This window comes from Acinonyx jubatus, chromosome B4 (genome assembly GCF_027475565.1).
Source record: "Acinonyx jubatus isolate Ajub_Pintada_27869175 chromosome B4, VMU_Ajub_asm_v1.0, whole genome shotgun sequence".
NCBI classification, from domain to species: domain Eukaryota; kingdom Metazoa; phylum Chordata; class Mammalia; order Carnivora; family Felidae; genus Acinonyx; species Acinonyx jubatus.
This window is the reverse complement of record NC_069387.1, coordinates 109,400,501-109,414,023: the sequence shown is the minus strand read 5'-3', so window position 1 is coordinate 109,414,023 and position 13,523 is coordinate 109,400,501. Positions and strand designations below refer to the sequence as shown.

General features: G+C 39.0%; 1 protein-coding gene across 5 annotated transcripts in view; it reads left to right on the top strand.

Moving 5' to 3' along the window:
* The window catches only part of POC1B (POC1 centriolar protein B), a 96,647-nt gene that overhangs the window by 80,345 nt on the left and 2,779 nt on the right, over positions 1-13,523 (top strand). For all 5 annotated transcript variants that reach the window (XM_027071121.2, XM_027071119.2, XM_027071120.2 and 2 more), the window contains one exon: positions 10,475-10,693. In XM_027071121.2, the coding sequence (XP_026926922.1) occupies positions 10,475-10,693 (219 nt within the window). The remainder of the gene's footprint in view (positions 1-10,474; positions 10,694-13,523) is intronic.

The following is a 13,523-nucleotide window of genomic DNA, read 5'->3' as shown; positions in this document are numbered from 1 at the left end:
GTATGTTTTTACAAGGTTATACAATACGCTGTGCAGATGTACACAATAGAAGAGATGTGGTTACCTCCTTCAGGATTTCCTTCCTAGCAATTTTAGAAATTGCGAATGAATCTTGTGCTGTGGTCCTGTGACAATCCCACATGGGTGACTCTATAGCTCCTTTTTCTGTTTTCCTGATTGGTTTATCTACTCCTGTTAGCACAGGCTTCTGATCTGAAGGAGAGAGCTAAAGATAGAGCAACACTCTGAGTCACTTCTGAAAGACAGCCATTTTCTCTCTGTCAGGAATCTCAGATGAACCCAGTGACTGAATCCTTTGTGCTGATGGTAAACTCAGTGTAAAGCCTCCTACTCTTTGGCCACCACTTCCTCCAGTCCTCCAATTTTGATAATTCATCAACTCTAAAAGGGTCTCCGATCCATTGAGCCTCCTGCCTTGTCACTGCCCACCTCCTGTGTCTGCGTCCCTCTCCTTTTCCTCAGATTCTGTAGCCCATTATTACGGCCATGCTCTTGTCCCTTCCTCCCTCTCTTGTACTCACCCAGAAATTTTCAACCTGGTTAAATCTATTTCTTTGCCTACTCTGCCCCAACACCCAAGCAACTGATTTTGACTAGACAGTCATGCTGACTGATTGCACCTTAAGTGTATTTACACAAAGTTCCAGGGCACTCAGCACTGCCTAGCCAACTCATTCGCTGAGTAGCTATCACCTCACGGCCCTGTGACATCAGTGCTCTCCTTCTGCTACTAGATCTTTTCCATCATCTTTAAAAAGGAAAACTTCATCTGACCCCTCTTCCTTCTCCAGCTCCTGTCTCGTTGCTCTGTTCCCCTTTAAAGCAGAGCTCCCCAAAAGAGCTGCCTATATTCAATCTTTATTTCGTCATTTTCCACTCTTCTGAATCCACCTCAATTAGATTTTTGGCCCCACCATTCTGCTTGTGTCACGGCCCCAGTGATCCATCTATCTCATGCTTTCTACAGGACTTGGTCCTGGTGACCCCTCCTTCTCCTTGAAAGTCTTCCATCACTTGGATCACCACCCTTCCCACGTCATGAGCCACTAGTCACCTTTCCTGCTCCTTCTCTTCCTGCCTTTTGAAGTCTTTGCAACTCTTCTCTTGTTTGACTCCCCCACCCAAGTGATCATAGGCCCATGGCTATAATATTTATATGCTGAGCACCCCAGCTTCAAGGAGACAGAAGCTCCTGTACTTGGGACTTTTCCCAGACCTTGCTCTGTGTATCTCTTCATCTGGCTGTTCATTTATAAAAACTGGTAAATAGATACCACTTATCACTCTCCACAACTTCTCCACAGAAATCTAGAATCCTATACTTCCAGTGGCATTCATGACTATTCCCTTTGGAAGTGTCTCAAACTTGAGATGCTTAAAATTTATTTTCTACCTCTCCTAAAAAAAAAATACATCATCAATGAAGCTATATTGTAAGATAGCACGTTACCCAGCCTTCTCTTCATAGCCCTGGTGATTACCTGACATTACGTCACATATCTGTATATTTCTTGTTTCACCCACTTGATTATAACCCCATGTTGACGGGATCTCATTTATTCATTCCTTATAGTAGGCAGCATAACGATCCTTTAAAGATGTCCATGTTTCTATTCCCAGAATATGTGAATGTGTTTTCTTACATGGCAAAAGAGACTTTGCAAACGTGATGACGTTAAGGATCTTGAGTTGGAGAGATTATCCTGGATTATTCGGGTGGGCCCAATACAATCACTGGGTTGCCTGTAAGGGGAGGAAGGAGGCATGAAAATTAGAGAAGGAGATATGGTGATGGAAGCAGAGATTAATGTAATACAGTCAGGAGCCATGGAAAGCAGTAGTCTCTAGAAGCCGGAAAAGGCAAGGGACAGACTCTCTCAAGGGTCTCCCCAAGGAACACAGCTCTCCTGGCACCTCTGCAAAACCTATCTTGGACTTCTGACCTCCAGAACTTTAAGATAATAAATCTGTGTTGTTTTAAGCAACTAAACTTGTAATTTGTCACAGCAGCAGTAGGACACTAATGCACTTATGTATCCCTGGCATTTAGAATTTCTCTGATGTGTAGGTGCTAAATAAAATAATGCTGTTTGAATGAGTGTTATATCTTCATTATTTTAGATTGCATATAGAGATCATTGACGTTTCAGATTTGTATTCTAAATGTTATTGAAAGTAAATAATCCATTCTTTATTTGAAAAATAATAGTTACCTTTATTTTTGTCCAGCAAAAGATTTTTTTGTTATCGTAGTCTGTTTCAGGCAGGCATTTTATAACTGTGTGTGTGTGTGTGTGTGCGCGAGTGTGCAGTGATTTAAAAATTTCAGAATATCCTTCGGCTCAGGTCATGATCTCGCGGTTTGTGAGCTTGAGCCCTGCGTCAGACTCTGTGCTGACAGCTTGGAGCCTGGAGCCTGCTTCGGATTCTGTGTCTTCGTCTCTCTCTCTGCCCCTCCCCTGCTCATGCTCTGTCTCTAAATAAATAAATAAATAAATAAATAAAATAAATATTAAAAATTTCAGAATATCCAGAATGGAAGGGACTTTGAAGGGCATTCAGTAGAATTTCCTGACCTGATGCTTGTATATTTTTCATAATATCCCTAACAAATGACCATCGCAAGTCTATTTTAGCATTTTCAATGATGGGAAACTCACATTAGCTCCCATCAAGACCACTTTGGATAGACTTTTCTGACTTTTGTCTGTTTTATTCTGTAGTTACAGAATTAAAGCAAGACTAAAATCATTAGTTATAAGCCAACACTGACTTATTTTAACCCATTTATTATATATCTGAAGGCCAAGTCATTGGTTATCTTTACATGTGACATGCCTACTTTTGCATTCCTATTTGTCAGAAAGTCTTTATGCTAGGCCATTAGAAACCATCAAGTATGCTGGAGGGGGGTGGTGGGTAAAAATCAAGAAGTGATTTGCAGATTTGCAGTTAAGTGATAAATGCTTCCATTGCTCCCTTATTGTGCTTCTGAAGAGGCATTTCAGACAGTAATTTTTAGTAGAGAATGGCATTAGCTTAACTTTGGGTTTTTGCGTCTCTCCAAATACTGTCAAATTATCAATATTCATATTTTGTTCATGGTTCAACCGATATAGGACAGTGAATTCAGTGAATCGCAGTCAAAGTTCCACAACAGCTGAGCTCTATCAGTGTCTCATGCACTGTACTAAACACCTGAGAAAAAAAGGTAAAGTTATGGCCACTGAACTCAAGAGACTACGTCTCATAAACTAGTTGGGAATATAGACATATGAACACAAATATAACAAGAAATGACAGTGCTGTACTGATGGCAAGAATGATGACTTATGAGAGTGAAGTTACACCCGTGATTAGTTCTGACTTGCTCACCCAGACAGAGTGAGTGAGAAGAGGAGGAGGGGTAGGAGGAGGAGGGAGGGGAGGGAAGGGGAGGGGAGGGGAGGGGAGGGGAGGGGAGGAGAGGAGAGGAGAGGAGAGGAGAGGAGAGGAGAGGAGAGGAGAGGAGAGGAAGGGAATGAAATGAATATAATACATGAGCTCCCAGGTGTAATGGAGCACCACAGTATCTTGAATGTTCCATTGTTCATTATATAAATAGTAATAGTTTAGATGTGGGGCCCTTGATTACATTGTTGCATGGTTAATTTCCTGATAAAAATTTGCTTACAAATGCCACAATTTTCAATTTCTATTAATGTATTAAAAATTCATTCTCTAAGTGACGAGTGAAAAATTGTGCATTAATTTTTCCATGACACCTACACAACCTGCTAAGAGCCCTTTGACCCCAGAATATCAGAGCTTTTGTATATAGCTCTCCAGCCCATCAAAGCTGTTTGCATTAGTCAACTCTGTACCTCTTGTTTTATTTTGTATGTTCCGATGGGGAGTCGAGCCTTTTAACGTGTAGAAGTAAGGGTTTCTCAGCCACTCAGATTTATTCATGCAGTTGGTGAGGCTGCATTTTCCATCTTTGAGATGGCAACCATGGGCCTGTCCAAGGATAGGGGTGGTGATTGTCCTGCCATCCTTTTGGAGGGAGCGGTTCCTTGGAAAACTGTAAGCTCCGTGAAGGAAGGTGCCACATCTCCCTTGCTCTCCGCTGTGGCTTTAATGCCTACCATTGGAGGCCTTCGTTTGTTGACTCAGCCAGCGAAAGAGCTCTTCTTACCTCCCTGTACTTCACGTGTCAGCAATAAAAGAGATAAGGGATCATAGTGTGATTTCTTCCTTTTATGAAGTGCCAAAGCATTTGCTCTTTTCTGCAGTCTTCTAGCCATTTGTCTCCCCGTGTTTCTTGTTTATTCTGCAGTGCAAGTGATGTGCCAGGCACTGCAAGGGTTCTGGGCCTTGCTCTGTCTTCATTCTCTCACCACAAGAGAGAATTCTTGAGAGCAGAATTCTTACACACTTCTCTTGCACCATGCTTACATTTATTTTTTTTTTTTCAATTAAAAAAAAAATGTAGGTCCACATTAGTTAACATATAGTGTAATATTGTTTTCAGGAATAGAACTTAGTGATTCATCACTTAGTTACAACACCCAGTGCTCATCCCAACAGGTGCCCTCCTTCATGCCCATCACCCATTTAGCCCATCCCCCACCCAACACCCCTCCAGAAACCCTCAGTTTGTGGATATTTAAGAGTTTCTTATGGTTTGTCTCCCTCTCTCTTTATCTTATTTTTCTTTCCTTTACCCTATGTTCATCTGTTTTGTGTCTTAAATTCCACATATGGGTGAAATCATATGCTACTTATCTTTCTCTGACTCACTTTGCTTAGCATGATATATTCTGACTCCATCCGTGTTGTTGCAAATGGCAAGATTTCATTCATTTTAGTCGGCAACATAAAATTTAACGTTGGTAAATGCTTAGTATGATGTTGGTGCTTGGGAAGCATTTATCCAGGAAATGAATGTTAGCAGCTTTGAGGTAGGGGAGGGCCTGATTCACTAAGAGCAGTAGGGACCAAAGCCTCACTTGCTTGACTTTGGATGGCCCAGAATCTTAAACATATTTTTGCCTTTCTCATTTTTTAATTTTTTTTATTTTATGAATGAGTGTGTTAAAACTTCCCCAAGCTGTGCATCTCTCTCTCCCTGTACAAATAAGACGCAAAGTTGGGGTTGGTTCATGGGAAAGAATCTGCTAATTTCTAGGCTCCAGTACCTCTGAGAGACAGCTACATCAGGTGGCTAATGTAGAATGTAGATCAAGTTCTTCCCCTCTCTCTGCCCATACCCTTTTCTGTGTTTTATTCATCTCCACATGTCATATCATAGTAATCTATTTGATGCTGGTCCCAACAAGAAAAGCATTGCTAAGACTGCATTGAGATCTTTTACTCCCTAGACGGTCTAGGGTCTTAAAATCTTTCCTTTGTCCACTTCCTGTTACCCGTTCTTCACTAACCACTCTGACTGCAAGGCCCCAGAATTCAATGACTGGTTTCTTAATTAGGTTGAGGCCTTTCCCCATGAATGGCTGGAACTGTTGCCGTAGCATCACTAGTGATATTTGCATGTACTTATGTAGGTGTGATGTGACCCATGTGAGAAACACTGCCTTGGTCATATGGAGTGTTTGGTTTCCATCTTTGAGAACAGTAATAAAATCTGCATACAAACGCGTAACATATTCAAAAGGATTCAAGTTCCTGCCCAGTCGAGGGGATGCAATGGTAAGGGAGTGGGCATAGCACAGTCTAGTGAGGGAGAAAGACAGTAAACTGGGAACAAATATGTAGACACCAACTCTGATCAGTTATGGAGGAAAACATGAGGATGCCATGTTGGCGAATGGAAGGTCCAGTTTCAGGAAGGTGGTCAGGGAAGACCTTCTGAAGTGACAATTAAGCCGACATTTAGAGATCAAAAAGAATTCAGTTCTGCTGGAAGGGCAGAGAAGGCATTGCAGGCAGAGCAGAAGCAATGTTAAAAAAAAAAAAAAAAGTCTGTTCTTTGAGGAGGAATTATTTTGGGATGAGGATCATTGCGTTGTACATGGCCATCCACACATTGTTCCCGATCGGTGAGATGACTGCCCAGGATCTGGAATGCAGGCCGTGATTGTGAGGCAGGGCTTCTCAGCAAATCCTTTTTATATTTCATACTCATCTTTACGGGGCTTTCATTTCCATTATTGCCACCAGCCACTAGCTGGGGACCCAGGTAAAGAAATTCTGTATGTTTCTTTCCCACTTCCCTTAGCTCAGAGCATGAATGAGTGGGTCATAGTTGCTTCTGGCTAATCAGTAACATTAAAAATCCTTTGTGTTAACTTGTTCTTCCATGGTCTGTGATTGCTAGGAATTTTGCTTCTGGACATTTTAATGACAATTTTAGCTTTACTTCCCCACGTGGAATGAATAATTCAAAGGGTTAGTAATGGGATTGTTTTGGGGTGTGGATTTTAATGAGTGCTTCATATCCTAAAATAATACCACTCAGGTATTTTAGGTTCACACTTTAACATTGTCAGGCACATCACAAAGGGGGAAAATAGGGGTACAGAGCAAAACTGCTCAGCGACCAGGATGGTTTTTTGAAGATAAATATAACCTGCTAGACAATAAAACAAAAATATAAGTTTATAAATTTCAGAGGGTGAAAAGTAGAAAAGATGTGTTACCAAATGACTGAAGGGCTCAAGCTTCAGGAGAGCCAAGTCTTGGGTCATGCTACCCACTGCTAGGTTCTCACTGCCTAGAATGGTGCCTAGCACAGAGCAGGGCCCCGGGACTATTCGTTGAGTGAACAAACAGAGAGACCCTGAGCCAGATACACTTAGCTAGGTAGGAGTACAAAGATGCATTTTATACATACTTTTAAAATACACTTGAATTGTGAATGGTGGATTTTGAGTTTTTTATTATTTTCAACAAATGGTGAATTTGTAAGATTGTGACAAGGAAACTTGAAAGTTTTCATATTCCTAAAAAAATGGTTGGAAGGATCATGGAGATTTATGATTGGTTACGTCTCATACATCTTTCCTATGTGTGTGTATGGCCTTGGGCAAGTTACTCAATCTCTCTGTATCTCTGTTTCCTCATTTGTAAAATGGGAATATTAGTAGAACCGACTTGATGGGATTATTGTGAAAATTAAATCAGTTCATGTGTGTAAAGTACTTGAAACAGTACCAAGTATGAAACAAGCCCTGTTGTCACCATCATCATCATCATCATTAAGGTAACATGTTTGAGGGACCTCTCTCAGGAACTCTCATGTGATAACCAGAAATGTAAAATTGATTAAAAACTTTAAAATTTTTTCTGTGATATGTATTTGGATTTTTGTTTGTTTTTCACAATAGCTTTAACATGATATATTTCACATACTATAAAATTCACCCTATTAAAGTGTATGATTCAATGGTTTTTAGTATATTCACAAAGTTGTGTAACCATCACCAGTATCTAATTTTAGAACTATTTTACCACTCCAGAAATAATCTTAGAACATTTTATTTCCTTCCTCCCTTCTTCCCTTCCTCCCTCCCTCCCTTCCTTCCTTCCTTCCTTCCTTCCTTCCTTCCTTCCTTCCTTCCTTCCTTCCTCCTTCCCTCCCTCCCTCCCTCCCTTCCTCTCTCTCCCTCTCTCTCTCTCTCTCTCTCTCTCTCTCTCTCTCTCTCTTTTTGGCTCCATACCCAACATGGGGCTTAAACTCACAACCTTGAGATCAAGAGTCCCATGCTTTACAGACCGAGCCAGCCAGGTGACTGAGAATTTTAGATCATTTTCATCACCCTCATACCCATTACCAGTATCTCCCCCTTCTTCTCTCCTCCTAGCTCCTGGCAACCACTAATCTCAGTCTGTCTTCATACATTTATCTATTCTGACCATTTCACGTACATGAAATCATACAAAGCATGGCCTTTGTATATAGCTTCTTTAACTTAGCTTAATGTTTTCAAGGCTCATTCACATTGTAGCATATATTAGTACTCCTTTCCTTTTTGGGTAAATAACATTCATTGTATGGTTATACCACATTTTGTTTATCCATTCATTATCACAGCATTTGGATGCATATGAATTGTTTCCATTTTCTGGGCTATTATGAATAATGCCTCCATGACATTCATGAGCAAGTTTCGTTTATCTTCGGTATATACCAAGGAATGCAATTGCTAGGTCTTTTGGTAATTCTTTAACATTTCAAGGAACTACCCAAACTATTTTCCAAAGTGGTTGTACCTTTATACAGTTGCACTAGTGAATAAATTGAGGGTTCCAATTTCTCTACATCTTCACCAACATTTCTTAGATTCTGTCTTTTTTGTTTTAGTCATCCTAGTGGGTGTGAAGTGGTATCTCATTGTGGCTTTGATTTGCATTTATTTCCCTGATGGCTAATGATGTTGAGCATCTTTTTATGAACTTGCCATTTGTGTATCTTTGGAGAAACATCTATTCAGATACTTTGACCATATTTTGAGGTATTTTTCTTTTTATATGTGATTTGTAAGTGTTCATATGTTCTTTATATGTTCATCAACAAGTCTCTTATCAAATATATGATTTGCAAATATTTTCTTCCATTCTGTGGGTTTTTTTTTTCAGTTTCTTGATCATATCTTTTGAAGTACAAAAGTGTTTCATTTTGATAAAGTCCAATTTATTTAGTCAGTTATTTGTACTTTTGGTGTTGTGTCTAAATAGCCTCTGTCTATCCAAGGTCAGGAAAATTTATTTGTATGTTTTCTTCTCAGAGTTTTATAGTTTTAGTTCTTATATTTAAGTCTATGATCCATATTGAGGTAATTTTGTATATGGTGTGAGGTAAGGGTCCAAATCCATTCTTTTGAACTTAGACATCTACTTTTTCCAGCATCATTTGTGAAAAGCACTATTCTTTCACCATTAAATTGTCTTGGCAACCTTGTTAAAAAAAAAAAAAAACAATTGACCATAGGTGGAAGGACTATTTCTGGACTCTCAGTTCTATTCCGTTGATCTATATGTTTGTCTTTATGACTACTGTAGTTTTGTAGTAAATTTTTAAATTGGGAAGTGTGAGTCCTCTAACTTTATTCTTCAATATTATTTTGGCTATTCTGGGTTCCTTGCATTCCTTATGAATTTTAGATCAGCTTGTCAATTTCTGCAAACCAGGCAGCTAAGATTTTGATAGGAATTGTATTGAATCTGTACATATCAATTTGGGGAGTATTGCCATCTTAACAGTATTAAGTGTTCTGGTTGGTCTATGAACGTGTCACAGGTGTGGATGCCTTTCCATTTATTTATATCCTTAATTTCTTTCGGTGATGTTTGCAGTTTTCAATGTATCAGTCTTACACTTCTTTTATTAAATTTATCCTAAGTATTTTATTCTTTTTGGTGCTATTGTAAATGGAGCTTTTTTTTTTTTTTTAATTTTATTTTCAGGTTGTTCATTACCAATTGTTTGGAGCGTTTTTATGTTTTTTGTTTTGCTGTGGTAAAATATACACAACATAAAATTTACCCTTTTAATCATTTTTAAGTGCACAGTTTACTGGCAATAAGTATTCACAGTGTTGTGTAATCATCACCACTATCTATTTTGAAAACTTTTTCACCATTCCAAATAGAAACTCTGGACCCTTCAAACAATAACTCCACCCTCCCCGTCCCTCCTGCCCATAGTAACCTTTACTATTTCTCTATGAATTTGCCTATTTTACATACCTCATATTAGTAGACTCATACACTATTTTCCTTTGTGTTTGGCTTATTTCACTTAGCATAGTATTTTCAGGGTTCATCCTGTTGTAGCATGTATCAGAATTCCAGTCATTTTTGTGGCTAAATAATGTTCTATTGTATGTGTATACCACATTTTGTTTATATGTTTACCTGCTAATGGATACTCCTGTTGTTTCCACCTTTCGGCTATTGTGAATAAAGCTGCTATGAACAATGGTGTAAAAGTATCTAAGTCTCTGCTCTCAGTTCTTTTGGATTTATCCTTAGGAGTGGAATTGTTAGATCATATGGTAATTCTATGTTTAACTTTTTGTGGAACAGCCAAACTGTTTCCTACGGCAGCTGCACCATTTTATATTCCCACCAGCAATTGCATTAGCGTTCTGATTTCTCCACATCCTCACCAATATTGTTATTTTCGATTTTTGTAAAAATAATAGTCATCTTGATATGGTATTTGTTTTTAATTAAGAATTGGACTGCATCTAACAGTCTTTTTAGTGGTAGAATGCCTCATCTTTCAGACAGATACATACAAAGTGTATTTCATTAAAATACCAAGGGAAATAATAAATTTTCTCTATTCATTGTTAGCTTTATTTTCTCCCTGCAATAGTAATTTCTATAATACTGTAATTGAGGGTAAATAATTAAATGAAAGCTGGGTATTTAGAAGAGGAATGTTGAAAACTCCTTTTAAGGCTTGGAAAATATAACTCTTCCTATCTTTTCTATGATGTCAAAGACAACAGATACCACTGTTAGAACCTTAGCAGACAAAGGTGAAGAGATCAACAGTTATTTCTTGAACCCTTCTTTATTGTCATCGGAATGTTCACCAACAACCTCGAAAAAGAAAACAGAAGACACGAGTGACTTCCCTTCTGAGAGCCAGAGAAGCATACCACTCGCCGTGACTGATGCTTTAGAGCACATCATGGAACAACTCAGTGTTTTGACACAGGTGGGTTAGCGTGCTTTACGTGTACTTCAGGGTGAGTTAAAATAATCCTGGTTGCGGTAGTTTGCAGAACTTGCAGAGCAGGGGGAAGTTCTTTTTTCTCAGAAAGGCAAGCTCAGGGTGGCCATTGATATAGCAAGGCATGCTCTGCTGGGCTGCTCTAGTAAGATCTTACAGAGGGCACACGTGTGTGTGTGCCCGTGCATGTGCGCATGCGCGCGCATACACACACATGCTCGCGTGCGCGCGCGCGCGCACACACACACACACACACACACACACACACACACACACACACCTGCCACGGCACTTTATCTGGCTTCTGGGGGCCAGAGGGCACAGTGGAGACTATAAAGAATGGCACTGGTACTCCATGCAGTAAATGTATTTGATTCTTCTCAATAACATTTTACTCTAAGATTTTTGATGTAGTATGTTCAGATTAGGACATTATCAAAGAAATATTTAGGGCTATTGAAAAAATGGTGAACAGTTTTTGGTTAGAATGAAATTTTGACAGTTTATAGTTCTTCCCTTAGAGTTCTTCCCTTCCCCTTTAGAGGCAAGGAGCAGATATTCTCACCGTCCAAGATGTAACTTTCCTCATTTCAAAGCTTTTTACATTGATGCTGTGTTCTTCTGGAGGTGATAGTTTTTATAGTTTTTGCATTCTTGTTTTAGAATTTTAACTTGTCCGTTGATGCCATTTTACATTTGCAAAGAAGGTATACTATGGATCTTTATGTACCAAGGGTCTTCCAACTCTCGGTCAGGAGATAATAGATGTCACTTAAGAGAAGTTGTGTGTTGAAATGGATACATCAAACATTTCTCCTCCAGCTCTGCTGATTGTTTCCTTTGAAGAAGTCTTATTGTTTCCTTTGAAGAAGTCTTATTGTTCCTGCAATACGTAGAATAAGCAGACCTTGTTATAAGTTATACAGAAAGAGAGGCTATAATGTGAACTGGAGAGATGTCGATTACTTTTCCATAATACATATTTCATGTTGGAATAGCTCTTGCATAGAAATCATCTCATTCTGTTCTCATCACTGCTGTACGTTATAATCACCTGGACAGTTCTAAAGCATACAGATGGCCAGTTCTCATCTCCACAGAATCCATTGCCATTGGTCTGGGGTAAGGCCCTGACATTTGTCTCGTTGCCCAATATGATTATGTTTTACGGCCAGGGTTTAGAACTGCTAATTAAATGAATACTAAAAACCAGGGATAACATCTCAGGGCCTTTAGAGGCAAGGGGCATATATGTGGATTTGGGGCCCTGTCAGAATGTGGGAAAGAGCCAGGTGAGAACTTGGAGTCATCATACGATTTGTTCAATGAAACTGATATTAAAATCACCAATTTTCATTTTGCAATATTGTGCTGGAGGTGACTTTCTCTGCGTTTATCAGACATTTCTTTCCTTTAAAGGCAGTTTCCCTTTCAGATTTAGTTTGGGTTGGCTTATTTCCCATATTGCCCCAACTTCTTCACCTATACTGTTGCATTCGATGTCAGGTTGTTCTTAGAGACTCTTCCAAATGAGTCTGTCCACTCTCTATTCTTTTAGCCTCGACATCTCTCCCAATTCAAGGCTAAATGAATCACTTTAAGCTTTATTGACTGTTCCTTTTAATTTTGAAAGGCTGGCTTTCTTTTTACAATTAAAGAGGTTAGAAGCAAGCCCAGCACACTTGCAAAATAGAAACACTGAATCTGTGGGCACGTAGCAAGTAAAATAAACATGTTCTGATGCACTTTAATTACAGATGACTGAACATCTAACTCAGTGTTTATAACCTATCTGTACTGAACTGTAATTAGAAATAAATTAAAATAAAATTACATTTTATATGGTAGATGAATGGAGTTAACCGGTGTTCAGGGTATTGACGATATACATATAAATCCCTTTGGTGGGATTGGAATAATGTGTATAAAATATATGGCAAAATGCTTGGCCCATATACGTACTCAAGAAATGGTAAAAAAATATTATCAGCATCATTTTTTAATTAGTCATAATATATAGTATGAAATATAAAAGTAAAAGCTGGTAAATAATGGTATTTTAAAAATTGTTTACCTTCAGAGGGTGACAGGGAATCAATTCATTATCTTGAAACTTACTAAAATAACCAAGCATTTATTTTGCCTTTCTTTTTTTTTATTTAAAAAAAATTTTTTTTAACGTTTATTTATTTTGAGACAGGGAGAGACAGAGCATGAACGGGGAAGGGTCAGAGAGAGAGGGAGACACAGAAACAGGCTCCAGGCTCCAGAGAGAGAGGGAGACATCTAAAACAGGCTCCAGGCTCTGAGCTGTCAGCACAGAGACTGACGCGGGGCTCGAACTCACGGACCGCGAGATCATGACCTGAGCCGAAGTCGGATGCTTAACCGACTGAGCCACCTAGTCGCCCCTATTTTGCCTTTCTTATATGAACTCTAGTACTGGATAGCCACGTAGTAGATGAGGAAAGTGTCTCTTATTAATGAATTATCCCAACTAATACTTTTTTAAAGGATGAGATTAGAATATCATCATTTACCATCCTCAAGAATGAATAGATTTATGCATTGAGCAGTTCCCAACATCACGAGAAAAGAAATGATCAAACCTTATTAACGTGGCTTCTAACAAAATAGACCACTACCTGTAGTCTTATCTATAGATCTCAGTAGATCTGTAGTCTTACAGATCTAATATGAGTCTCCTCAAGCCTTTGAATCCAGCTGCCAATTTGTAGAGCATACAGAGAACCAAACGGACCAGACTGTACCCTCAGCGTGCTCTTTTTCACCTTCAGACTGGTGGCAGTGCTAC